Below are 25467 nucleotides of genomic sequence, written 5' to 3' on the forward strand. Positions count from 1 at the left end.
TGTATTTACGATATCATCTTTTAATATTTATATATATTTTTTATGTTATTCCTAACACTTGATGGATAAATGTTGTTATTGTTAACTAAAACAAATAAAAAAAATAGTTCTATGTTATTGAACCCCCCTCCCCCCGGAAATTCAATATAATTTAAGTTGAAGATGAGAAATGTAACAAAATTACATAAAGTGGTAAGTATACTGAAACAACTCTGGATGGTTACCCCACATGACATTTTAGAGACATGAATCTAAAATCGTTGATGGTATAAATTATACAAATGTTTTTAAAAATGTATGAAACCATCAAGAATACATTTTTAAAAACATGGTACGTGATTTTTATATATATAAAAAATTTTTTTTTTTATTACTCTTCATGTTGGACACACTTATTTATTCTATTCGCACACATGCAGCTCAACCAATTCAAGTTCTAGCAGATCATTCGTCAGGTCATGATGACTGTGCTAATGAATCAGCAAGTGTGTTAGGAGCTGTAAGAGGATGTCACCTCAATGGTCATGAGAGCGGTGCGGCTCAGGAAGTGTCTCCGGCAGTAAGCCATCTCAGCACGCATTCCCTCGCTCCGAGAGCTCTTCCATCTGTGAACAGTAACTTCATTACAATGATTTCACTTCCTTTCTACACATACTGCCATACAGTACTGTTCTGTTGAACGTGTGATTACCCAAGATAAGCACTGTAGATGGTCATGTGATCGGAGTTTGCGACTGCTAGGGCAGATTTAGCCAGGTTGGCCTCCTCCTTTCTGCTCATAGGTGTAACAAAGGGGGACTTCTCAGACATGGCCGCTGCGATGGTAGCCTGAATAGTAAAAACAAACAAAAGTTGTTCAATACATCCTTCAATAATATTCCACAGAAGAAAGAAAGTCTAACATGCTTGGAACAACATGAGGGTAAGAAATGATGACAGAAATTGAGTAACATGCTGCAAAAAAACGCTCACAATGGTTTCCAGGCAGCTAAAGATGGCGCCAAAGATGAGCATTTTGCCGATCTTGACGTTGACAGGAAGGGCGGCCAAGTGATGGCCGAGTGGCGTGAGGGCGTAGCTATCTTGCTTGCAGGCGCCGATCTTCCTCAGCAGACTGACAGCGTTACACACGGCCTGCTGCTGAGGCGCATCGAGAGCTCGACACAGGAAATCCTCTGGAGAACCATATTCACACTTCTGTTCACACATAGAGAGAGGTGACAGAAGTCAGTGTATTATTAACGGAAAAGATGCTTTATGCGCACTACTTCAGAAGTCTGAGGTCAGACTTTTTTTAATTGACTACAAGTGACTGCAAATGCTTTAATAATATTAGAAAAGATTTCTATTTCAAGTAAATGCTGTTCTTTCGAACTTCCTATTCATCAAAAAAAAATCATGATCATGATTTTCACACAAATATAAAGCAGTGCAACGGTTTTCAACATTGATAATAATCAGAAGTGTTTCTTGTGCAGCAAATCAGCATATTAGACTGATTTCTGAAGACTCATGTGACACTGAAGACTATGATGCCGAAAATTCACTGGAATAAATTGCATTTTAAAATATATTCAAATAGAAAACAGTTAAATTGTAATAAAATTTCACAATATTACGTTTTTTACTGTTTTTGATCAAATAAATACAACCTTGGTGAGACTTCTCTCAAAAACATTAAAATATCTTATCGACCACAAACTTTAACAGTTAAAGGGATAGTTCACCAAAAAATGAAAATTCTGTCATTAATTACTCGCCCTCATGTCGTTCCAAACCTTTAAGACCTACGTTCATCTTCGGAACACAAATGAAGATATTTTTGATGAAATCCGAGAGCTCTCTGAACACGAGTAATTAATGACAGAATTTACATTTTTGGGTGAACTATCCCTTTAAGTAGTTTCAAAACACAAAGTTGGTACTTAACATAATATGAAGGCAAAGCTCCTCCAAAGGCACTCTGAGAATCTCCGGAATGGAGTAGTCAATGAAGCTCTCAAATCTGTTGTGGGAAACAGACATGTGTGGAATGACAGTATATACATTATACATATATAACATATATAAATCAGAATTTATAATATTAGTCTTACTGTTTTGAGACTTTTGCTTTAAGTAGTGCATAATGTGAAGCTGTTTTGGCATGTGTCTGGGTTAAGTAATATTAAAAGATACAACTTTTAATTTGAATAATGTATGAGCAAAAATTCTAATGAACAAACTATGATTAATAAATGCTTTAGAAGTATCACTGTTAACTCATGGTAACTGATGTAGATAACTAATTTTAACAAATGAAATGTACTCATATTAATATTCCCCCTAAAGTATCTTTGGCTGGATATCGCCAAACAAAACAGACCAGCAAATGAAACTTTGGTACTCTATGGGCCACAATCTCTAAAGCATCTCAGTGGTGTTGTACCTGAATTTGGGATAAAGGCGGAAACAGAAGCCCTCTTGAACACGTCCAGCTCTCCCCTGCCTCTGCAGAGCACTGGCTTTACTCACAAACGTCTCCACCAGAGAGTTCATCTGACTGCTTTCATGATATCTGAAACCACAAACCACAAGCAAGATAAGTGCTAACATTCAAAACCATCAGACTGCAGACAGATAATATATCAGATATGTTCTGGCCCGGCTCACCGATTCTCTTTAGTTTTTCCTGTGTCGATGAGGAAGACCACGTCAGGAATGGTGACGCCAGTCTCAGCGATGTTTGTAGACAGAACGATCTTCAGGAGAATATGAAGATGTGAGAATAGTATGTACATATTACATACTGGAGAAATAGGAAGAGTAGTATGTAGTTTGCTATTCTGAATGGAGCCCTGATAACACATTAATATGTAGCAGTACCTTTCTGACTCCAGGAGGGGGCACTGTAAATGCAGAAGACTGGTCCTGAGATGACAGTGTGGAGTGGAGGGCAATCAGCTTGTATCTAGATGCAAACAAACACAGTGATGAATAAAAAATTACTGGGGGAAAAAGCTTTATGCCATATTCAATCTTCAATCTTCTCTGACTAATATCTAAAGTAAATATCTAAGAAAATGTTCTCACTCTCAGGGCATTCAAAATTAAGATGAGTTTGTTTCTTCATCAGAACAGATTTGGAGAAATGTAGCATTACATCACATGCTCACCAATGGATCCTCTGCAGTGAATGGGTGCCGTCAGAATGAGAGTCCAAACAGCTGATAAAAACATCACAATAATCCACAAGAAATCCACACCACTCCAGTCCATCAGTTAACATCTTGTGAAGCAAAAAGCTGTGTTTGTAAGAAGGTGTTTTAACTTTAAAGTTAAACCATCACTTTTGACCAAAATACCAGACCATAATCCAAAATAACACTTCCTCCAGTGAAAAAGTCCATCCCCTGTTCTCCTCTCATATCAAAATCCACTGAGATATTTGTTTAGACCTGTTTGGACTGTTTTCATTTGTAAACTGTGCTTGATTTGTGATATATGTGCTTGATATATTTCTCTCCTGATTCAGACTAGATGACTTTTTCACTGGAGAAAGGAACATTATGCAATGGTTTGAAATTAAAAATGTCTAAATGATGCAGTGTTACCCACAAACTTACACTCTATTTGTGGCAGCACCCCCCCATATATATATATTTACATATGCAAATTCCTTCTCTGCCAGCAGGAGGCGCTTTTAGAGCGGAGAGATAGCGGTTTCTCTGGTAACGGCTGTATACAACAAAGCAGCGCTCTGCTCACAAACGCTGCTTTATCAGGCATTACATGCAAGATGAAATGAAAATGACATCAAAAACAGTGATATAAAAACACCCACGCCAGGTTTTGATTTTGAAACGTGCAGTGCTCATGTTTATTCAACGAAGTCAAAGCCTTTTGGAAAATCTATTTGAGGCAGCCAACCACAAATAAATAAATGTACGAGGAACACTGTGATGAATTTGTTTCTTACAAACACGCAGCTTTTCACTTCACACTTGACTGGAGTGGTGTGGATTACTTGTGGATTATTGTGATGTTTTTCAAAGTAAAATGTATTATGTTCCCAAATATCATGAATTACCAAGTAATAAGTATCATTAAGGATTTGGGGAGTCGCACCACGTGACATTTTACAAGCAAAAAAAAAAGAAAGGAAAAAAAAAAAAGATTTTTACCCGAAAATATAAATTAACTGAGTGAAATCAACTGAAATTTTTAGAAACTAACTGACCTTGATAGACAGTCATGGGCTCCCTCTCTATGATATAATTTCTTGTTAAATTCTGTATACATTCCCTATAAATATGATGCCAAATTACTTAAGGCTTTCGTTATATGCAGTTTTTTTACTATTATATATAGATAATAATTAAAAGAAATAATAATAAAGGATTGCCAAAATGTTTAATAAGGTTTTAATTTTATAAATGTTATCATTTTAATAAGCAGTTTTGTTAAAATATTTTACATAAATAACAATTAGAAGCAATAATAATAATTCATTTTAGTTTTATTTCTTTATTATACTATAAAGACAGTTGTATCACCCTGACATTTGTAATCTCCCCACACCCTAAAAACATCAAAAATTTATTTTAATTCAATATAAACATGCACATCAAGTGTTTTAATCAAGTAATTGTATGCATGTAACTGCATTTTTTAAATCTATTTTTGAGCAAATGAATAGACACAAATCCAGACAAAAATAATGAGCATAGCCACTGAGCAATTTAATTAAATTATTACTTATTAATTTGTATTAATACCTATATTATTAATACTTAACTTTTGATATTTATTCAAAAAATTACTTTCAAATAATAATTTTGTTTTCTTTTGACCTAAGAGATAAAAAAAGAAAATATTTATATATATATATATATATATATAAGAGAGAGGGAGAGAGAGGGACTTGTGTCTCTTTTGTGGTTTTCGGACCAGAAGTTTGACTGCTATCACATAACACCACACTTATTAGGATGAACACCATTAAAACAAGGTATATGTTTTTCCACATAAACTGTTTCATAAGTTATCTTCCTGAGATCTGACCTTGGCTCCCGGTCCGTCCTCGCTCCCCAGCTCCTGCGACACCCTGCTGGCCAGACTCATGGCTGAAATCCTTCTGGGCTGCGTCACCACCACATTGCAAGGCTGCGCGGCCTCCCCATTAGCCAGGAGCTCCTCCAGGATGAACTGAGGAATCTGTGTGCTCTTCCCGCTTCCCGTCTCCCCAGCGATCACCAGCACACGGTGGCGCCGCAGAGCCTCGAGCACCTGCTGTCGGTGCTGGAAAACAGGCAGCTGCTCCCTCTCAGCCAGCAGCCTGCGAGCCAGAGCCGAGCTCCGCAGTTTGAGGAGCAGCCTCCGGGAGGCCTCCTCCGCCTCGAGGCCTCCTCCGCGCTGGGGCTCGTGGTCCTCCTGCATGTCCAGGTTCTCCCAGGAGTCCTCCGCTTCGGCGTCCTGAAGACGTTCCTGTGGCTCGGCCTGCGGTTGGAGGGTCTGCTGCTGTTTGAGGCGGGCAAGCAGACGTGCGATGAACTGGTCACGTGGTTTGTTGATGGCGGAGCGGGTTTGCTCCTCTTCTTTTTGATCGCCATCTTGCCACTCAAGCCACACGTCCCGGTAGGTGGGCGGCAGAAGCTGATGCACCGACTAATGGAGATCAAAGGAGGGATAAAATGAATGAAATACATAAACTGTATGTTTAATATGTGAATGTAGTGTTTTGAAACTCGCCTGTCCTTTGACTAGGTTATAAAGAGCAAGCGTGGCTCCTAAGTGCTGGGCCTGCATGCCGTCTTCAGTCAGGATAGTGGGACAAACCTCCAAAACATCATTAGGCCTCTGAATACGAACTCTGACAGGAATGACATATAACCAGACACTCAAATCTGCATTCAATATACAATTAGAATCCTGATGCAATGTTAATGCAACATACTTGCATTTCCAGTATCTGTCGACTGCAACTTTCCCGAAGGATGGCGGCGGGCTCTTTGGGAGGTTCTTCCTGCACCAATCAATCAGAAACTGTTTTGGTGACTTGCCAGTCCAGCTCCTTGATGTGTAGTCAAAGTTACGAATGTCTTTGGGCTCTTTCTTCTTTTTCTCTGCTAGAGTATCAACAATGACAAATCAGATTGACACGGTTCAACTGTCAAGACATGAAGAAAAAACATTAATATCTGGCAATGCACTACCTAGGCACAATAACAGCATAAAATACAATTCATTATAAAATAAAATAATAACTAAAATAAACATACAACGAATACACAATAATGTAAAATATGATATGAAATAATGATTAAATTTAATGATAAAAAATATAAACTATCATAAAATAATAAACAAAAAAACATTAAACATCATGACATAGCATAAAATAAAATAACCAAAATAAACTAAAAATAACAACAGAAAAAAACTAACAAAAAATATATATAAAATAACATTGCATAACACAAAATCAAATGTAAAATATCACAATATAACAAAATAAACAGTCTAACATATCACAAAATAAAACAACAACAACAAAAAATACAATGAAATAACAACAATATAAAGTAACAAAATAAAATGATATAGAACTATAATACAAAATATAATAAAAAACAAAACAAATGTTAAAAAAGTTTTATTTGTTTTATACAAATGTAAAAAACAAAACATAAATAACATAAAAATTACATTAAAGCATTAAAATGTAATTAAACATCAAAATAATAACAACAAACACAATAAAATAACAAAATAAAATGAAAAGTAAATAAAATAAAATAAACAAATCATGCAAAATAACAATATACCACAAGCAACATAATAATACAATAAATAAAATAGCATAACATAGCATAAAATAAGCACAATACAATAACAGCATGAAATAACAACATGAACAAAGCAACATAAATATCATAAAATAAAAATCAACATCATTAAAAAATAAATACAATTAAATTAAACAAAAAAAGGATACATTGTAATGATACAATGATACAAAAATAATCGTACCTTTTTCTGCTGGCGGTGTGTCTGCTTGCTCGAAGAGGTTGAAGTTGAGTTCCTCCTTGCCATCAGTGAGTGCAACTGGCTTCTTTTCCTCTTTAGGAGCGTCTTTAACTTTGACAGCGGAGTTAAACACTGGATGACTCTCCAAAGACTTCATTTCTGTAATGTAAACAAACACTGTTGAGAAACAAATGAATGGCAACACTTTCTCAAGTTCTACAATGAACAAATGCCCTGAAAGATAGAAAACACTGCAGAGACCTTGCTGGATGACTCTGATCCGATCTTGTGCCGTCCTCTGCCCTGCTTTGTCTTTCTTGGCTTTAGATTCTGCAGCCATCTCCTTCGCATCATACAGCTGAGCGGCCAGCAGCAGGTATCTGTCATTCTGCAGGAAGAGCATGAGAACTTACGGGAAGCTGCTGACGTAACTGTGACATAATGTGGAAACCAGACTGAGTAAAACTCACAGGATCAAACTTCTCGTCCAGCTCGGGGTTAAACACACTTGCGTCCTTGTTTTCATCTTCTTCACTGCTCTGATCTTCAGACTGTTCAGCGTAGCGCAGTATCCACTCCTTCATACTGCCACCGTTGTCTTTTACAGACGTCTGTCATTAAATAAAATGTTTTTGAGCTTTTTTTAAATCTCAAAAGATTAAATGAATAGTTCACCCTAAAATGAAAATTTGCTGAAAACTTACAGAGTTAGCAGATTTGGAGACTTGCTCACCAGTGGATCCTCTGCAGTGAATGGGTGCCGTCAGAATGAGAGTCCAAACAGCGGATAAAAACACCACAATAATCCACACCACTCCAGTCCATCAATGAATGTCTTGTGAAGCCAAAAGCTGTGTTTGTAAGAAACTTCAAACCATTTCTTCCACATAAAAAATGAATTCGCTATCCATAATATTGCTTTCTCTCATCTGAATCATGAGAGAAATATGCACAGAACAAGCACCGTATACAAGTGAAAACAGTCCAAAATAGATCTTAACAAATATGTTGGTGGATTTTGATGTGTGAGGACAACAGAGGATGGGCTTTTTCACTAGAGGAAGTGTTATTATGGATTATGGATGCATATTTTGGTCAGAAGTTAAAACATCTTAATGATGAATTTGTTTTTTACGAACACAGCTTTTGGCTTCACAAGGTGTTAACTGATGGACTGAAGTGGTGTGGATTATTGTGGTGTTTTTATCAGCTGTTTGGACTCTCGTTCTGACGGCACCCATTCACTGCAGAGGATCCATTGCTGAGCAAATGATGTAACGCTACATTTCTCCAAATCTGTTCTGATGAAGAAACAAACTCTACATCTTGGATGGCCTGAGGGTGAGTACATTGTCAGGAAATGTAATTTCTGGGTGAACTACTCCTTCAAAGAAAATGTGATTCTCACGACACTTTAACACACCTTTGCCTTTGGTTTGTCCTCCTCTTTAGACGCTTCTTTCTTGGTCACCGTTTGTTTCTCGTCCTCTTTAGGAGGCTGGAACTTGGGTCGACTCTTCAGTTTCTCCTCCTGCATCTTTTGGCTGAATCCCTCCGGTAGCTCATCTTTAATTTTTAGCAAAAATCAAAACCAGGGTTTATGTTTAAAGAGCAGTACATAAGTTTGTGATTACAATCTGAACCTTTTACCATCTCTGAGATTCAGACAGAGCCAGTCGAGCGCTGAGGTCAGGTCGCCTCCATACAGCATACTGCTCTTCATGGCCTCCTCGATGTGCTCGGTCTTGAACTGGAACTTCTGCAGAGCTGTATACAGATCCTGCCAAACAATATATATATATATATATATATATGATGGATGTTCTTCAGATAATCTTACATAATAAATAACACAAGATATTATTTCTTTTTTGCAATTCAAGATGAAACCGAGAAGAATTACCAGCAACTTTTTGGAGGTGAGTCTCCCAGATATTGGTCCTTTATCTGCATGTTCTTGTCTGTATTCATTAATTAACTTGATGACCTTCTTCTCCAGTTCTGGTTGGATAACAACCTTCACACATGCAAAAAAACTATTAATATTGTAAGACAAGGCACAGACGCATATTGTCAAAAAAGACGTTGATGCTCAAACAAACATTCAGAATTTGAAATTGGTAGGATTTTTTTTTTTTTATGTTTTAAAAGTTTCAAATTGAATCAAGGAAAATCTTATATGACCTCTTTATTGTGAGACGTACCTTCAGTATTGATTTATCAGACACACTGCTAGTGTCAGTCTGTGCATTAGTGTTAAGACTATATGTTTTGGGAGCTACAAGAAAAAAAAGATCAAATATTAAAGGCATTTGCAGACAAACTGTCAAGACGTGAAACATATTCTAAAACTAGGCAAAAATTACTGCATAATAACCTACTGATTATTACATACCACTGTGCATCTAAATTCAAATAAGTAGAAATTCAATCACATTTTGAATCATATATTGTCCTGTTTAATCAATTACATTATTAAAATGAAGTCTGACCTCTGGGTTTGTTTTCCTTCATGGTTGATTTGTCATTATTTGGTCTCTGCTGCAGTTTGTTGCCGGCGGATTCAGTTGCTGCTGCATTGGTTGCATTCTCAGCAGCAGCAGCAGCCGGCTGCACACTCGCGGGAGCTGCTGCTGACCTCTTCTTCTTACCACCCATTGCGGAAACAAGTGTGTGTTACTGATCAATACACAACATTACCCACATTTCTATGAACAAAAAAAATGTACAGCTGGAAAATGGTAAAGAAGACGCTGCTGTCAGCCAGCTAAGCCAACGCCGTTACAGTTCGTGTGAAGACGGAAACTAGCGAAGCCTGTTTTCAAAATAAAAGTTTTTTTTTCAAAAGATTTTTGGAACTTTATGCATGAGCGGTGTTTCGTATAGTGTTATGTTTACGTAAATAATGTGTTAATTAATATATAATAACTTTGTCCGTCGGTTTAAGATTTGTTTTGGAAATGACATTAGGTTGTTAAAGCGATTTCTTTATCCAATATGTATACAAAATATTTTTTTTAATTATTAAAAATTTGTGAACCCATCCGTTCGTCTTGCACAAAAAGTAAATGTACAAACATCTAATAAATAACAATAAACAACAACAAAGCTTTTTTTTTTTTTTTACTAAAAATACATTATTATGCATTGTTTAACCCTGCTAAAATAAAACGAATTCAATGTCAAATTCCTTAATTAATTTTTTTATTTTGATTTATTTATTTAGAAAAGTCTTTTGTTGCGTGTCTTTCACCGCGGCTCGCTTCGCACGTGTGACCCGTGGCGTGTCGTTTCCGGCCCGCGGCCTGCGCGTCGCTCTGTGGGAGCGGAGTCTGTGTGCAGCCATGGCGGACGCCTTTGGAGAAGATTTGTTCAGCGTGTTTGATGAAGAACAGGCCGGTTCTAGCAAAAAAGACACTCCAAAGTCCGCAGCTCAGGCAGGGTAGGTGAACGAACTATGGTATGGTTGTTTTGAGTAACTAATCTCTAGACAGGCCTACTGTAACGTTACTATTTGGCTGGTCGTATTGAACACGTGACGCGCACGCATAGATACATAGAAACTCAGTTAACTCACAGTATCAGCCCTTTACACTTCTAATCCAGCTTTCGGCGTTTCGTGTTTGGACAGTCTCTCGCTGTTATTTGTAATGCAGCGGTTTTACGTAATTACGTTTGTGTGCGTTTTGTAGTGAAGGAGCTTGCCTCTTCAAATCTCCTAGACTTGTTTGTGACCCTGGACCACAAGACCAGTCGTAAGGGTCCATTTTTTGAAATTGAGATTTATTTATCATCTGAAAGCTGAATAAATAATCTTTCCAATGATGTATGGTTTGTTAGGACAATATTTGGCCGAGATACAACTGTTTGAAAATCTGGAATCTGGGGGTGCTAAAAAATATATATATATTGATAAAATCACCTTTAAAGTTGTCCAAATGAAGTTCTTAGCTATGCATGTTACTAATCAAAAATTAAGTTTTGATATATTTGCGGTAGGAAATTAACAAAATATCTTTATGGAACATGATTTTTACTTAATATCCTAATTATTTTTGGCTTAAAAGAAAAATCAATCATTTTGACCCACACAGTGTATTGCTGGCTATTGCTACAAATATACCCCAGCGACTTAAGACTGGTTTTGTCGTCTAGGGTCACATATGTTCAAACACAACTGCTCAACTGTCAAGACACTCCAATGTAAACACACTGTCTGTCTGTCTGTCTGTCTGTCTGTCTGTCTGTCTGTCTGTCTCATGTTGTGACCCAGTCTTCCTTTCTCAGGTGGTTCTTCCTGCAGACGAGGAATACACTCCACTGAAACCACGCGTTGGAAAAGCAGCTAAGGTAATCTAATAAACCTCACTGAACATCCTCAGACAACATCGATGCTTTGCCTTTGTTTAAACAAGTTTTGCTTTCCTAATGCAGGAGTACCCGTTCATACTCGACCCTTTCCAGCGTGAGGCCATCCTGTGCATCGATAACAACCAGTCTGTGCTTGTGTCGGCCCACACATCGGCAGGAAAGACCGTGTGTGCGGAGTGAGTGTACATTAGACCAAAATATTGTCTGTGTGGAGTTTTAAAAATCAGTTCCTTAGATCTAAGTGTGTTTCCTTCTGCACACAGGTATGCCATTGCTCTGGCTCTCCGAGAAAAGCAGCGAGTGATCTTCACAAGCCCCATCAAAGCTCTGAGCAATCAGAAGTACAGAGAGATGTACGAAGAGTTCCAGGATGTGGGTCTGATGACCGGTGACGTCACCATTAACCCCACGGCTTCCTGCCTGGTTATGACCACCGAGGTGAGACAGCGGCCCGTTGTCTGCTGGAACACCAACCACTTGTTCTTTAGTTATTTATTGCTTTGTTGGGGTGTTTTCTTTCAGATTTTGAGGAGCATGCTGTACAGAGGGTCAGAGGTTATGAGGGAGGTGGCGTGGGTCATCTTTGATGAGATCCATTACATGAGAGACTCAGGTGGGTTGTATTTAACGTTTCATCGGCATAAGTTTCAAGTGCTTAATCCTGTTTCATACACACACTTCAGTAATTTATGGGAGTGACAACCACATTCTACAACCGAAAATCAGATAGCGATAACCGCATTTGCAGAAATTCTACACAGTGTGTACAGAACTGAATGGAACAACTCGTTGTTAATGATGTATTTAAAGGGATAGTTCGCCCAAAATTTCTGGGCGAATTATCCCTTTAAATACTTATCAGAGTTGTCTGTTTTCTGTATATGTGGTGCAAGAAATCACAGTGAATCTGTTACGATTTGACTCATTAGTGTTGCCAGATCTTGCTAAAAAAAACAACAACAAATAAGATCAAGCCCATAATATACTTAAATGTTCTACTTTATTGACTCCATAAACTGAATCGCTTTATGAGCCAAAAGATGCTTAAAAAGTGTTGCTTCTAAGTGAAGATGGCAGCCCTTCAAAGAGCACACTGCCAAGCGGCCTTCCAAACAGAAACAAAATGATGACAGCTCTGTTTGTGTGCTGTAATATTACTTTGGTCAATAATGGCAGAGACCAAACACTGAAGATGGAAAAACTCTGCTGTGGTTACAATGGTGTCAGTCATCGCAGACCGTTTCGAGAGCGAGTTCTGCTCTGTACACACACAAAACTGCAATTCAGGAGATACACTCCCATATATAAATGTGGTTGTCACTCCTAAAACTTCACAGTGTGTGTGTGTATGTGGCCATTATGACATGCATATACGTTTTTTGCATGTTAGCTGTGTCATTGAGTTCGTTTTTCTGGGTCACATGACCTGCAGAGCGTGGAGTGGTCTGGGAGGAAACCATCATCCTTCTGCCGGACAACGTGCATCATGTCTTCCTGTCTGCCACCATTCCCAACGCTCGACAGTTTGCCGAGTGGATTTGTCACCTTCACAAACAGGTGGATCATCACTCTAGCAAACTCTCTTAGAACACTTAAGTAACCACCCAACAACAGCCTAGAATGCCTTCTCAAAAATACTAACCTCTACTTTTACCAACACACTTTAGCAGTGTTCTAACATCCAGTTTTTTAAATGGAAATAAGTACTAAAATTACTAAATCTGAAATAAAAATAAATTGCAGCTAAATAGAAATGTAAAACAGAAACTAATGAAAATTTGTCAAATGCACATAACAAAAGCTGCTTGTTTACTTGCAGCCCTGCCACGTGGTGTACACCGACTACCGCCCCACTCCACTGCAGCACTACGTCTTTCCAGCAGGGGGCGATGGACTCCACCTTGTCGTGGATGAGAACGTAAGTAGCCGAATACTTTGGAAAGCTGCATTAACGCCTTTATTCCGTCATCGGAGATGAATGTTAAACACACTCCAATGATCTTGGACAATGTGTGCCGTCCTCTGTGTTACAGAATGGAATTTGTGTTCTATTATCTGTCATGGGTGTAGTATTGGAACTTGGTTATTTCAAGAGTGGCACGTCTAGATGTAATTCAACACCGATTCTGAAAGCTGGAATATCTGTGTGTGTGTGTGTGTGTGTGTGTGTGTGTGTGTGTTGCATAACTTCCAAGCCACAACCAACGCAACAAGCTGATCAAGTTTAAGAAAATATTCCTAGTATGATTGCAGTTATGTAATCATGTTTTTATGGTTTTTCATGTCAGGGAGAGTTCAGAGAAGACAATTTTAACACAGCAATGCAGGTCCTGAGGGATGCAGGGGACACGGGAGGCAATGCTGGGGGCAAATGGGACCCCAAAGGCAGAAAGGGTGGAACCAAAGGTTGGTATTCAACAGTCAACATGAAATCAAAATAACACAATCAGTATTTTTTCAAAAATAGTTGCTCTATTCTAGCATCTGACGCCCACTTTCAAGATCCAATCAATTTCTAATGATTAAAATTAAGTTGGACTCATTTTATTATTTTAATTTGTTTTACTATCCAGATTTTGCAAGTACAATGGGTTGTGAACTGTTCCATGTAAATTAAGGTTAAATTGTGTAAGATTGTGCAGTGATGGGCTTTAAACCCTCAGTTCAGTCACTAGTTCAGATAAATGGTTAACCTTAGATGGACTCCCATTGGTTTGCTGTGAATTGTGCATATTGACTGATCCGAATCATCAATATGGAACTGTTTACACCAATGTTAATGTCCATTTTTGCACAAAAAGTCAGCTGTTGATTGTTTGTGCTGATATAAAGCACAAAACAGTCTGAAATGCTGGGAACATGCTTAATGCTGTATTAAAAATTGCTTCGGTTTTGTTTGTTTGATTTTTTTTCTCTTAGGTCCATCCAATGTCTTTAAGATTGTGAAGATGATCATGGAAAGGAACTTCCAGCCGGTGATTATCTTTAGCTTCAGTAAGAAAGAATGTGAGGCCTACGCACTGCAGGTGGCCAAACTGGATTTCAACACAGGTATTAATGTTATAATAATTAATAATGCTCCTTGCTAATTACTCTTGTTCTTACTTGAGTAAAGGCTTTAAATGGATATCTTTCATCTTTCAGTCACACCTGCAAGGACTGATTCTTTGGTTAAACTAATCCTTGGAAAGAGGCAGAATGTAATTTTTCTTCTTTGAAGAAATATTTGCTTGTTTTTGGTTTTAGAACTAAAAGGTTTATCTCACTCTTATTGCTCAAATATGGGAGCAATGATGATTTATCTCTCCTCTTAATTACAGAGAGATTAAATAAAATACAAATCATGGCCAGAAACGTCAGAAAAAGAAATGAGCTCAGCTTTGTGCTGTTTGTGGAGAATTTTTCATATTTGAAACGGTTACTGGGAGTTCTTTATCAAATATTCATCTGTTTGAAACAGAATCTGTTACAGAGCCAAATGCATGAACGTGGCCCTTCAAAATCAAAGTCTGTTGACGTGTCAAGCCTTCTGTTCCCTTTTGAGAGAAACGGACAGCATGCACAACTTTGTCTTCGTCTTCAGAAGTGTCACCACTTCCCATAGTGCTTTAATTAGTAAGATCTAATTGGACTTTGTTTTTAAAGTGACTGATGTGGTGCACACAGAAGCGTTGCATTATTGTGGATTTCTAAACATGTTTTGGTTGAGAAATAGCGTGCACTTAAGACTAGAAGTCTTTGGGCTTTGATGGTGTATGTGTGAGCACTTCGGACCGCACTAGCACTCAAACGCACAGCTGTTACTGTTTTGTGAGTCTTGCTTGAGGTGGGGAGAGTGTTTTCATTGGCTCTATCTTAGCACATGTCATCATAAGAGCTTTCCAGCTCAAGTGTGATTTTATACAGGGTTTCCAGAACATTTTCATCGTTTCCAGCATGCAAAAGTGGAGTTGGTTTTCCAATCTTTTGAGGAGTTGCTTAAGCAGTGACCACTGCAGAGATATTGTGGTCTCAAGTAATGTTGTTGTCATACTGGGATAGTCAGATGCTTGTATTAATCTGTATCATTGGTTCTCAACTGGTTGGTCTGTTCTTTTGTTGATGGAAGAGAAAAAACAATGCTAAATGCAAACAATAAAATCACCTAACCATATGGTCATGCATAAAATAGCTAAATAAACTCGTGAGGAGGATAAAGTCCAAAATGTCAAGGTGGTACAACTGGCCTGATATCAAAAGGCCAGATTACTTGCTTTGGTTTGTTTTCAGTGGTGTTTCTTGGAAGGAAAGACATTTATTTACCAAATCAAAGTCATGTGGTACAACCAATATACAGACCCTGCAGAGGTCATTTAGTTTGACCTTGTTACTTTATGACTTGGAAAGGTTGTCAGGTTTAAACAAAATAAATTTTGGTACAACCTCCCAAAAATATAATCTTTGTGAATGAATACATACAATTTTAATTATTCCTGAAATGTGATAAATGCTTCTGAACGATTATTTGTTGTGTGTATATATAAAACGCCATAATATCTTAAGACTTTTTATTTTGACTAATTTTACTGCCTAAAGAATACAAGTTAAGTTTTCTTAAACATCTGGCAGTGTATGTGAATGATTTATTAATGATCAGTTTTTAAGGAATCGCATTGAACTGGATGAAATTATTATATTGGGAAAATGAATATATCAGTGTTTGGTATCATTCAGATACTATATTCTTTTGAATAATTGTTTTTGTGTTTTTATTCTAACTTAAGTTCAAATTAACTAGTTTTTTTTATACTAGTTTTAGTTGTTTTTAGTAGCTATTTTTATGTGCCTAATTAAAAAAACAGTTATTTATTAAAACAAGTTACACTAAATTAAAATGAGTAATGTAGCAACTTGCTGAAATAAAACATTTGATTAAATTTTTTGGTTTTAGTTTCAGTTTTAATTAAAATTTAATAAGCCTGGAATACAGTATATGTATTAATGTTGTTCAAAAAAAGTTACATTTATTTAATTGCACAAAATTTGGCAGCTGTTATTGCTGTTGTTTTAATAAGCTTCAATAATTTATTTTAAACCCTTTTATTGTTCATTGTTGACAATTTTGGCATTGTGTTGGGTCACAATTTGATGACCTAAAGCAAAGCCAGTTGAGAACCGCTGCTCTATATTTAGTTTGTATGTTGTGATGCTGTGAATTTGAATGTGCTAAGCCTGCTGGGATCCGACTACGCCACGTGCTGCAGGCAGAAATAGAGATGTTCTAATCCTTCATGACGCATTGTTTCTAGACTCTGTTTGGAGCAAGAAAATGGCAGCTCTCCCTTTCCCCAGTACACTTTATGAATATTTAATTTTTCTCCATCTCAGTCTATACGCTGCCTCCACTGTGTGTATATGTCTCTCTGGTTTGTAGTGTGTTTCAAGCAATCATGAAATGTCCTCTGAGCATCTGTATAAAACACACACACACACCTACCTTTGTTATGCTGGCTGTGTTTCAGAGATCGTTATGCTGACACACATGCACACTGAAGTATTCCAGTGTGCATCTGATGTTTGATTTCTAATTTCTCTGTCCAACTCCAGACGACGAGAAGAAACTGGTGGAAGATATTTTTCTCCATCTCAGTCTATACGCTGCCTCCACTGTGTGTATATGTCTCTCTGGTTTGTAGTGTGTTTCAAGCAATCATGAAATGTCCTCTGAGCATCTGTATAAAACACACACACACCTACCTTTGTTATGCTGGCTGTGTTTCAGAGATCGTTATGCTGACACACATGCACACTGAAGTATTCCAGTGTGCATCTGATGTTTGATTTCTAATTTCTCTGTCCAACTCCAGACGACGAGAAGAAACTGGTGGAAGAAGTGTTCAACAACGCCACAGACTGCCTGTCTGATGAAGACAAAAAGCTGCCACAGGTAGACTTCTGTGTTTTGTACAATGTTGTATTAAGTGGTCTATGTCAATGATAAAATAAGTTTACTAATATTTATTTAAGTTACCATCATAAGCTGATAACTTGTTTGCCTGAATATTGATGAATGGTGAGTACTTCAACAAAAAAATGGTAGTGAATTGCTCAAATTGACATTAATTAAGGGAATAGTTAAGTTTTTTTCTCGCTCTCAGGCCATCCAAGATGTAGATGAGTTTGTTTTATCAAGGGAACAGTTTTGGAGAAATTCAGCATTACATCACTTGTTCATCAGTGGATCCTCTGAAGTGAATGGGTGCCGTCAGAATGAGAGTCCAAACAGCTGATAAAAACCATCATAATAATCCACGTGACTCCAGTCATTAGGATGTTTTTAACTTCAAGCCATTGCTTCCAGCTAATATATGAGTACTCTATCCATAATAATTCTTTCTCCAGTGAAAAAGTAATTTTGTCTGAATCAGGAGAGAAATATGCCCGAACAAGCACTGTTGAGAAGTGAAAACAGTCCAAAAGTCCAGTTCTAAACAAATATGTTAATGGATTTTGTCATCGTTTAAAGTTAAAAAGCCTTGATGATTGGTGTGGATTTTTGCAATGTTTTTATCAGCTTTTTGGACTCTGATGGCACCCATTCACTGCAGAGGATCCATTGGTGGCCAAGTGACATAATGCTAAATTTCTCCAAGTCTGTTCAGATGCATAAACAAACTCATCTACATATTGGATGGCCTAATGGTAAATTATTTTTCCACAAATTTGTGTTTTTTTGGGTGAGCTACATTTCTTTAACATATGACACATACATGACATTTATATTTAGTTATATTTACAATCATTCCATCAATGTTTTTAAAATAAGCTAACTTGAACAGCCTGTGCTTTCCTTTAAAGCATTAACTATGCATTAATAACATCAAGATTTAAAAATCATTTAAAACCTTTTTTTCTTATTCTGAAAAACATGGTAAAAGTATTTTAACAGCAGCACTGGGACATTGTGAAATGCAAGTTCTTGTCCGGTGGAATGCATTCAAACCAGCCATATTAATAAGAATTGAAATGTTACCACATTCTTGGGTGACATTTTTAAATTAAATGGTACTAAATTACACCAAACTCAGAATTGCTAATAAATCTATTTTCATCATATTGACTACCCTAAAATGTTTCCCGTATGGACCACGTTAAGCTTTTAAGATGTTAAAAGTCTCCCATTATTAACATCCAGAACTTTTTTTTCACAGGTAGACTTCTGTGTTTTGTACAATGTTGTATTAAGTGGTCTATGTCAATGATAAAATAAGTTTACTAATATTTATTTAAGTTACCATCATAAGCTGATAACTTGTTTGCCTGAATATTGATGAATGGTGAGTACTTCAACAAAAAAATGGTAGTGAATTGCTCAAATTGACATTAATTAAGGGAATAGTTAAGTTTTTTTCTCGCTCTCAGGCCATCCAAGATGTAGATGAGTTTGTTTTATCAAGGGAACAGTTTTGGAGAAATTCAGCATTACATCACTTGTTCATCAGTGGATCCTCTGAAGTGAATGGGTGCCGTCAGAATGAGAGTCCAAACAGCTGATAAAAACCATCATAATAATCCACGTGACTCCAGTCATTAGGATGTTTTTAACTTCAAGCCATTGCTTCCAGCTAATATATGAGTACTCTATCCATAATAATTCTTTCTCCAGTGAAAAAGTAATTTTGTCTGAATCAGGAGAGAAATATGCCCGAACAAGCACTGTTGAGAAGTGAAAACAGTCCAAAAGTCCAGTTCTAAACAAATATGTTAATGGATTTTGTCATCGTTTAAAGTTAAAAAGCCTTGATGATTGGTGTGGATTTTTGCAATGTTTTTATCAGCTTTTTGGACTCTGATGGCACCCATTCACTGCAGAGGATCCATTGGTGGCCAAGTGACATAATGCTAAATTTCTCCAAGTCTGTTCAGATGCATAAACAAACTCATCTACATATTGGATGGCCTAATGGTAAATTATTTTTCCACAAATTTGTGTTTTTTTGGGTGAGCTACATTTCTTTAACATATGACACATACATGACATTTATATTTAGTTATATTTACAATCATTCCATCAATGTTTTTAAAATAAGCTAACTTGAACAGCCTGTGCTTTCCTTTAAAGCATTAACTATGCATTAATAACATCAAGATTTAAAAATCATTTAAAACCTTTTTTTCTTATTCTGAAAAACATGGTAAAAGTATTTTAACAGCAGCACTGGGACATTGTGAAATGCAAGTTCTTGTCCAGTGGGATGCACTCTAACCAGCCATATTAATAAGAATTGAAATGTTACCACATTCTTGGGTGACATTTTTAAATTAAATGGTACTAAATTACACCAAACTCAGAATTGCTAATAAATCTATTTTCATCATATTGACTACCCTAAAATGTTTCCCGTATGGACCACGTTAAGCTTTTAAGATGTTAAAAGTCTCCCATTATTAACATCCAGAACTTTTTTTTTGTCAGAAAGTTTTTCTGTTTTAACAAAATATTCACTTAATCTTGTAAGCTGTTGGTAATTGAAGGTCAGCCACACAAACCACAACAAAAGTAGGGCAGTGCGTGTTAAACTTGTTTGAGGTGACTGGGTGTTTTTGCAAATCCCAAAATGGTTTCAAGAGGCTCGTAAAACTTTCCACTCTCTCTTCGGGTCCTGCTGTTACTCCTACACCATATTTCCTCCACTTCTACATTTCAACAATTCTGTCATCCATTTCCACATTGCAGGACAGCAGTATTTGGCTCGTACTCATGTAGTAGAGGTGCTGATCTCAGATCAGATGGTCTTCATGGATGCTGCTCTGTCAGTGTGAAGATAAACCGATCCTCCATCTGAACTCCTGCTGTTGGAGGATGAGTGATTACAGAACTAGTTCAACTATGCTGTTTGTGTAAATGTTGCCTTTATGAGGAACGGACCATCCTTCAACTTGACCCTTGTCTGATTGTTCTCAATGGCATATTTCTGTGAGCTTATTCTGAGCTAATTATGCTGTTGACCCAGATTTGCCTTTGTGGATATTTTCACTTCCCTGACACAGAAATTACAGATTTTAATTTATTCTATGTTGTTTTGAAAAATATTATACAATATATGAAAATTATTACTTAAATAACATTACTTTTTGAATGAGAGAAAAAATATAGTTCATATGTCATAATTAACACTTTATTATTATTAATAGTAATTTATTATATCTTAATATATCTTAATATTATTTATTATAGCAAGATATATGCAGTTAAAATGGAACCACATAACATTAACTGCTATAAAACTATACATTCATTAAACTATTTATTTTTGGGATGCTTTTAGGGACCCTGTCCCTGGGGGCCATCCTTGCATTTAGATCCATTACTTATTTTTAAGGCTTATTTTCTTATAAAAGTTTTTATTTCAATTTTATTTTTAATTGTGTGGTACGGTATTTTAGACTCGGTATGTAATAATGAATAAATATGCATTGTTTTGGGGATAATTCACCAAAAAAATTCAAATTGTCATTCTTGTGTAGAACAAAAAAGGAGAAATGTAGTAGAATCTCCTAGCTGCTCTTTTCCACACATTTTCCAAAACACAGCTGTGAATTACCATTCATTCTCATCATGTGGTAGCGTTTAGCTCAGACTTTTTGTATTCCATACAAGTAAGGTTGAGTAGACCGAGTCAGACTTTTCATTTTTAGGTGACCCATTTCTTGAAAATGTTGTACTTTTTGTTCATGCCTTGAAAAGTTTCATGTCTTGGTGTTAATTGGGCTTTAAGCTGGTCTTGATTAGCTACACTATGCTAATCTGACTGAGCTGTGAAAACAGTAATAATGTGACCTGGAAGAGTCCTGAAGCCGTGTGTGTTTAATTGGGATTGTGTCTCAACAGGTGGAGCATGTTCTGCCATTGCTGAAGAGAGGAATTGGAATTCATCATGGCGGCCTCCTCCCGATCCTGAAAGAGACCATTGAGATCCTGTTCTCTGAGGGGCTGCTAAAGGTGAGATCCTTCAAGCAACCCTCAAACGACTGGAAGCACTTTTGTGTAATGGTGGATAAACACTTTCACCTTGACTAAACATTGAGTCATTCATAATTGACAACCTTTTTCAAGTTTTGTTTTGTTTTGATTGATGTCAGTTTTGTTTTCTTTGATATTGTTTGGTTTGTTGTTTGGTGTTTTGTTTTTTAACATTCACTTTCGTTTGGTTTTTGTTTTTGTTTCGTTTGTTTATTTTGTTTAGTTCTTTTTATTTACTCACCCTCTTGTTTTTCCTGTGAAATTCTCTCATGGAACACAAATAAGAATTTTCTATGTTCCATGATCTATGTTCCAAGTCTTCTGACGTCATATGTTAGCTTTGTGTGAGGAACATGAAAATATAAAGTCATTAATTACTCTGCAGAAGCTCCAAGAAAAATGCCATTTTAATGTTATTTGACGGCAAATATCAGTAGGGTCTTGCATATTTTGTGTCCAGACATCATTGGCTTATACAAGTTAATTCATTTGTATATTCAATACAGTGAATTGTGTGTTTTCCACACAAAATGATCGCATGATTTCAGATATCCATTTTATCAACTAATATATGCATGTATGCATGTGTGTGTATTTAAATACATTTTGGTTGGGTTTGCAGTAGGGATGCACGATATATCGGCCACCATATCGGTATCGGCCGATAAATGCTAATTTTTTCTGTTATCGGTATCGGCCTGATAAGAAAATTTGGCCGATATCTTAAAGCCGATAAATAATGCATTATTTCCTTCAGAGACACTTCAGATGCGCGCTGTTCGTTTGCTGCCTTTTGTGCAATTGTACGTTGTAATATTGTGTTTATTTGATGTATATCTGATTTATCTCATATAGAATGCGTTTGGTTAAGTTAAAAGAGCGCTTCAGTTTACCGGTGATCATCTTTAGCTCAGCACACGCAGCCCAAACAGCAGTGCACAACATTAATAACTATGATTGGGAATGTCGTGTATATAAAATTCTAATGAGCAGCAAAAATAACATTATTATATTAATTTACTGTGATAAAAGATTTAGGTCATACTGACCACCCAAGAGCAGCCAGGTTATTCTTCAAAGTTTGTTTTGTGTTTCATGGAAGAAAAAGTCATATAGGTTTGAACTTGAGGCAAAAAATTTAGGTTTTTGGGTGAACTGACACTTTTAGACAGCTCACCTAGTATCTTTGCTAAAGTTTTCATCATTTTCAACATCTTTCTCTCTGTCGTTCTTTAGGCCTTGTTTGCTACAGAAACATTTGCCATGGGAATCAACATGCCTGCAAGAACCGTGCTCTTCACCAGTGCGCGCAAATTTGACGGCAAAGACTTCCGCTGGGTAAATCACAAACGTTATCCTCTGTCCTGCTTCTCATAGTAATCGCTAATCAAATTTCCAAATGCATTTGCTTGCCTCTTCGTCCATCGTTGCACAGAGAGGACACAGGGTCGAGCAACAGTGCCGTCCAAGCTGCCACGTATTGTTTGTGTGAGTGTGAGGCAATGACTCAAGCTGTTGTGAATAAAAGAGGCCCTTGGTTTTTATACTCCAGCAGGCAGAGAGTGCGTGAGCGATGGAAGCTGCCATCTAAAACGTCTTGTAAGGAACATCTGGTATCAATGAGTCTGCCAGAAAACGCACGCTCAAGGTTTTGGCTGACCGATCGCAGGCACTGAACCCCTCTCGGATGTTTAGCAGTTAATAGAAGATAAAACTGATCTGGGGTCAGCGGCGGGTTGCTGTAATAAAGTGGAGGAACGTTAGGAGGGGTTATCAGGCAAAAACAATATTTGCCAAACGAATGGGCTGATATGTTACATTGTTTGAGGCTGGTGCCAGATTGTGATTTATCAGAGCCGTACCAGTAAGGAACTTTCAGATGGAAACCTTATCGTTTGGGCAACTGCAGATGTTTCCCCAGAGCAAAATTTATTAAGAACCACATCTTGCTGTGATTTTACCACCATTATGCACGTCAACTTCCTGATCAATGGAAAACATAAAAATCAGACAAATTTTGAAGTTGAAGTATACACTGATGTTCAAAAGTTTAGGGTCAGTAAGATTTAAAAAAAAGAAAGAAGTTAACACACTAGTATTGGGACCAATTCTCACTATTAACTAGTTGCTTATTAACATGCCTTTTATTAACATATTGGCTGTTTATTAATACTTATAAAGCACATTCTGCATGACCATATTCTACATACCTAATTCTGCCCGATACCTAAACTTAACAACTAACTTACTAACAGATTTTTTTAAGCAGCAAATTAGGAGGTTGAGGCAAAAGTAGTAGTTAATGGTTTGCTAATAGCTAGAATTGGACCTTAAAATAAAGTGTGAACAGAAAGAATGAAGACTGGACAACTTGTAATTATATTTCACTCTTACTCTTTTACTGTGTTTTTGATCAAATAAATGCAGTCAAAAAACATCTTTCAAAAACATTTTAAAAAATGAAAAAAAAAGTGATTTGACATCCATTTAACATGAAATAAAAATTGACTCTGTTTACTTAAAGCACCCATTCCTGGTTTTATTGTGAACAATTCATCAATTTTGGTCCCTGGTGATTTTACAGTTTCATAGCCATATTTCATTAACTACTAGATTTCTATAAACATTAACTACACATAAAATGGAACAACAAACCGATAACAAAAATAAGAAACTTTATTTAAATAATCTAATGAATGGGGTGCACCGTACTTTTGGGAGTCTTCTTTTACAGTTGGTTTATTGTAAATAAAATGTTACTATAAACTGCATATATTGCCTTGTTTAGTATAATTTGATAGATTTTTGTAGTAGATATTCAAAAACAGTATTTACCGTAAAATTATGCATACTATACTGTTAAATAAAATAAAAAAATCTGTATATGGCAAGTTATCTTTAACCAATAAGATGTTTTTGCTGGGGGTTTTTTTTCACGTTCTTTGTCTAGTAAAAGTAATTTTTTTGCAGTGCTCATTTTATTGCTTTTTTTAAATATATTTGTTAAGTAACATTAAGTAAAATTATTTTCTTTTTTTTCAACCCTCCACATTAGATCACCTCCGGAGAGTATATCCAGATGTCAGGACGTGCTGGCAGAAGAGGAATGGACGAGAGGGGAATAGTCATTTTCATGGTGGATGAGAAGATGAGCCCTGCGGTGGGCAAACAGTTACTGAAGGTAACGCTCCAAATCGAACATGATGACTGATTTAGTTAGTTGGGTGTTTTGTTTGTTTTGTTCACTCTGATGCAAAAACTCTCTAAACCCCTTATCCCCACTCTAAGCTTTGGCACCCTCTGTCAAGGGCCGTCCCATTCATTAATACACTCTTTAACATGAAGTCCGTAAGTTCTCTTGGTCTCACACGCCTGCCTGCCAGGATTCATCCCTGCGGACTCCTGATCCCCCCTCTGAAGCATCCCATCTCTGCTTGGGGTCCATTAAAGTATTGCTCAATGCCTTCCTTCCTGACTGAATTTGAATTATATTTCATCATGGTTTTGCTGTAAAGTTTCCAAGAGAATACTAGGAAAGCCATGACATGCCTGTAGTGCCTTCTCAGTTTTCTCCTCTAAGTCCTGCTCTTTGTTGCAAAACCTGTTGATAAATAGACAGAGCTGTGTGGTTTTCTTACTCTTCGTGTGGTCAAGGCATCAGTGGTTGATTGTTGTATATTTAGGGGTTCAAGCACACAGTGCTGAAACCCTATTGTAATTGTTAGGATTTTTTTTTATTATTATTATTATTATTCTTCCGCCGTAAAACTGATCGTGCAGACCAAACCGTAAGGCCTAGAGACTTGAAACTTGGCCAGATCGTAGAGCTCAATTTGGGGAGAAGTTGACAAAGTCTCATCGCAATGGGCCAAAAGGGGGCGCTACAGAGCAAAAATCTAAAATTTCAGACATTTTTGAATTGGGCTACCTTAACACTGTTGCCGCGGGTTGTTTTTCATGGCTGCAGGTTGAAGCGACCCCAATAACGTGGTTTTTAGCCCCTGGAGTGCGACATTTATCAGCGGAACCCCACCAAAAAACATGTATTTTACCCCCCAAAACGCGATTTTTACTGGGACAACCCA

The 25467-nt window shown here is 36.9% G+C and overlaps 2 protein-coding genes across 2 annotated transcripts in view; one reads left to right on the top strand and one right to left on the bottom strand.

Annotated features, from left to right (window-relative positions):
• Nucleotides 1-9802, bottom strand: part of LOC107562543 (ATP-dependent RNA helicase DHX29-like) — a 13448-nt gene extending 3646 nt beyond the window's left edge. Inside the window, exons 1-19 of the mRNA XM_016247179.1 lie at nucleotides 9501-9802; nucleotides 9213-9286; nucleotides 8912-9025; nucleotides 8659-8788; nucleotides 8432-8574; nucleotides 7479-7619; nucleotides 7270-7396; nucleotides 7012-7167; nucleotides 5936-6107; nucleotides 5731-5851; nucleotides 5044-5646; nucleotides 4536-4561; nucleotides 2866-2950; nucleotides 2653-2741; nucleotides 2429-2557; nucleotides 1930-2005; nucleotides 973-1197; nucleotides 692-828; nucleotides 515-605 (exon numbers count right to left, since the gene is read on the bottom strand). Of these exons, the coding sequence (XP_016102665.1) occupies nucleotides 515-605; nucleotides 692-828; nucleotides 973-1197; nucleotides 1930-2005; nucleotides 2429-2557; nucleotides 2653-2741; nucleotides 2866-2950; nucleotides 4536-4561; nucleotides 5044-5646; nucleotides 5731-5851; nucleotides 5936-6107; nucleotides 7012-7167; nucleotides 7270-7396; nucleotides 7479-7619; nucleotides 8432-8574; nucleotides 8659-8788; nucleotides 8912-9025; nucleotides 9213-9286; nucleotides 9501-9666 (2805 nt within the window). The 5' untranslated portion in view covers nucleotides 9667-9802. The remainder of the gene's footprint in view (nucleotides 1-514; nucleotides 606-691; nucleotides 829-972; nucleotides 1198-1929; nucleotides 2006-2428; nucleotides 2558-2652; nucleotides 2742-2865; nucleotides 2951-4535; nucleotides 4562-5043; nucleotides 5647-5730; nucleotides 5852-5935; nucleotides 6108-7011; nucleotides 7168-7269; nucleotides 7397-7478; nucleotides 7620-8431; nucleotides 8575-8658; nucleotides 8789-8911; nucleotides 9026-9212; nucleotides 9287-9500) is intronic.
• A 550-nt stretch (nucleotides 9803-10352) lies between these two features.
• The window catches only part of LOC107562544 (superkiller viralicidic activity 2-like 2), a 33526-nt gene continuing 18411 nt past the window's right edge, over nucleotides 10353-25467 (top strand). Inside the window, exons 1-13 of the mRNA XM_016247180.1 lie at nucleotides 10353-10403; nucleotides 11296-11358; nucleotides 11443-11555; nucleotides 11643-11817; nucleotides 11902-11992; nucleotides 12812-12936; nucleotides 13199-13297; nucleotides 13668-13785; nucleotides 14299-14430; nucleotides 17226-17305; nucleotides 21251-21361; nucleotides 22619-22720; nucleotides 24438-24563. Coding sequence (XP_016102666.1) covers nucleotides 10353-10403; nucleotides 11296-11358; nucleotides 11443-11555; nucleotides 11643-11817; nucleotides 11902-11992; nucleotides 12812-12936; nucleotides 13199-13297; nucleotides 13668-13785; nucleotides 14299-14430; nucleotides 17226-17305; nucleotides 21251-21361; nucleotides 22619-22720; nucleotides 24438-24563 — 1386 coding nt within the window. The remainder of the gene's footprint in view (nucleotides 10404-11295; nucleotides 11359-11442; nucleotides 11556-11642; nucleotides 11818-11901; nucleotides 11993-12811; nucleotides 12937-13198; nucleotides 13298-13667; nucleotides 13786-14298; nucleotides 14431-17225; nucleotides 17306-21250; nucleotides 21362-22618; nucleotides 22721-24437; nucleotides 24564-25467) is intronic.

This window comes from Sinocyclocheilus grahami, unplaced genomic scaffold (genome assembly GCF_001515645.1).
Source record: "Sinocyclocheilus grahami isolate Dianchi unplaced genomic scaffold, SAMN03320097.WGS_v1.1 scaffold828.1, whole genome shotgun sequence".
Lineage (NCBI taxonomy): Eukaryota > Metazoa > Chordata > Actinopteri > Cypriniformes > Cyprinidae > Sinocyclocheilus > Sinocyclocheilus grahami.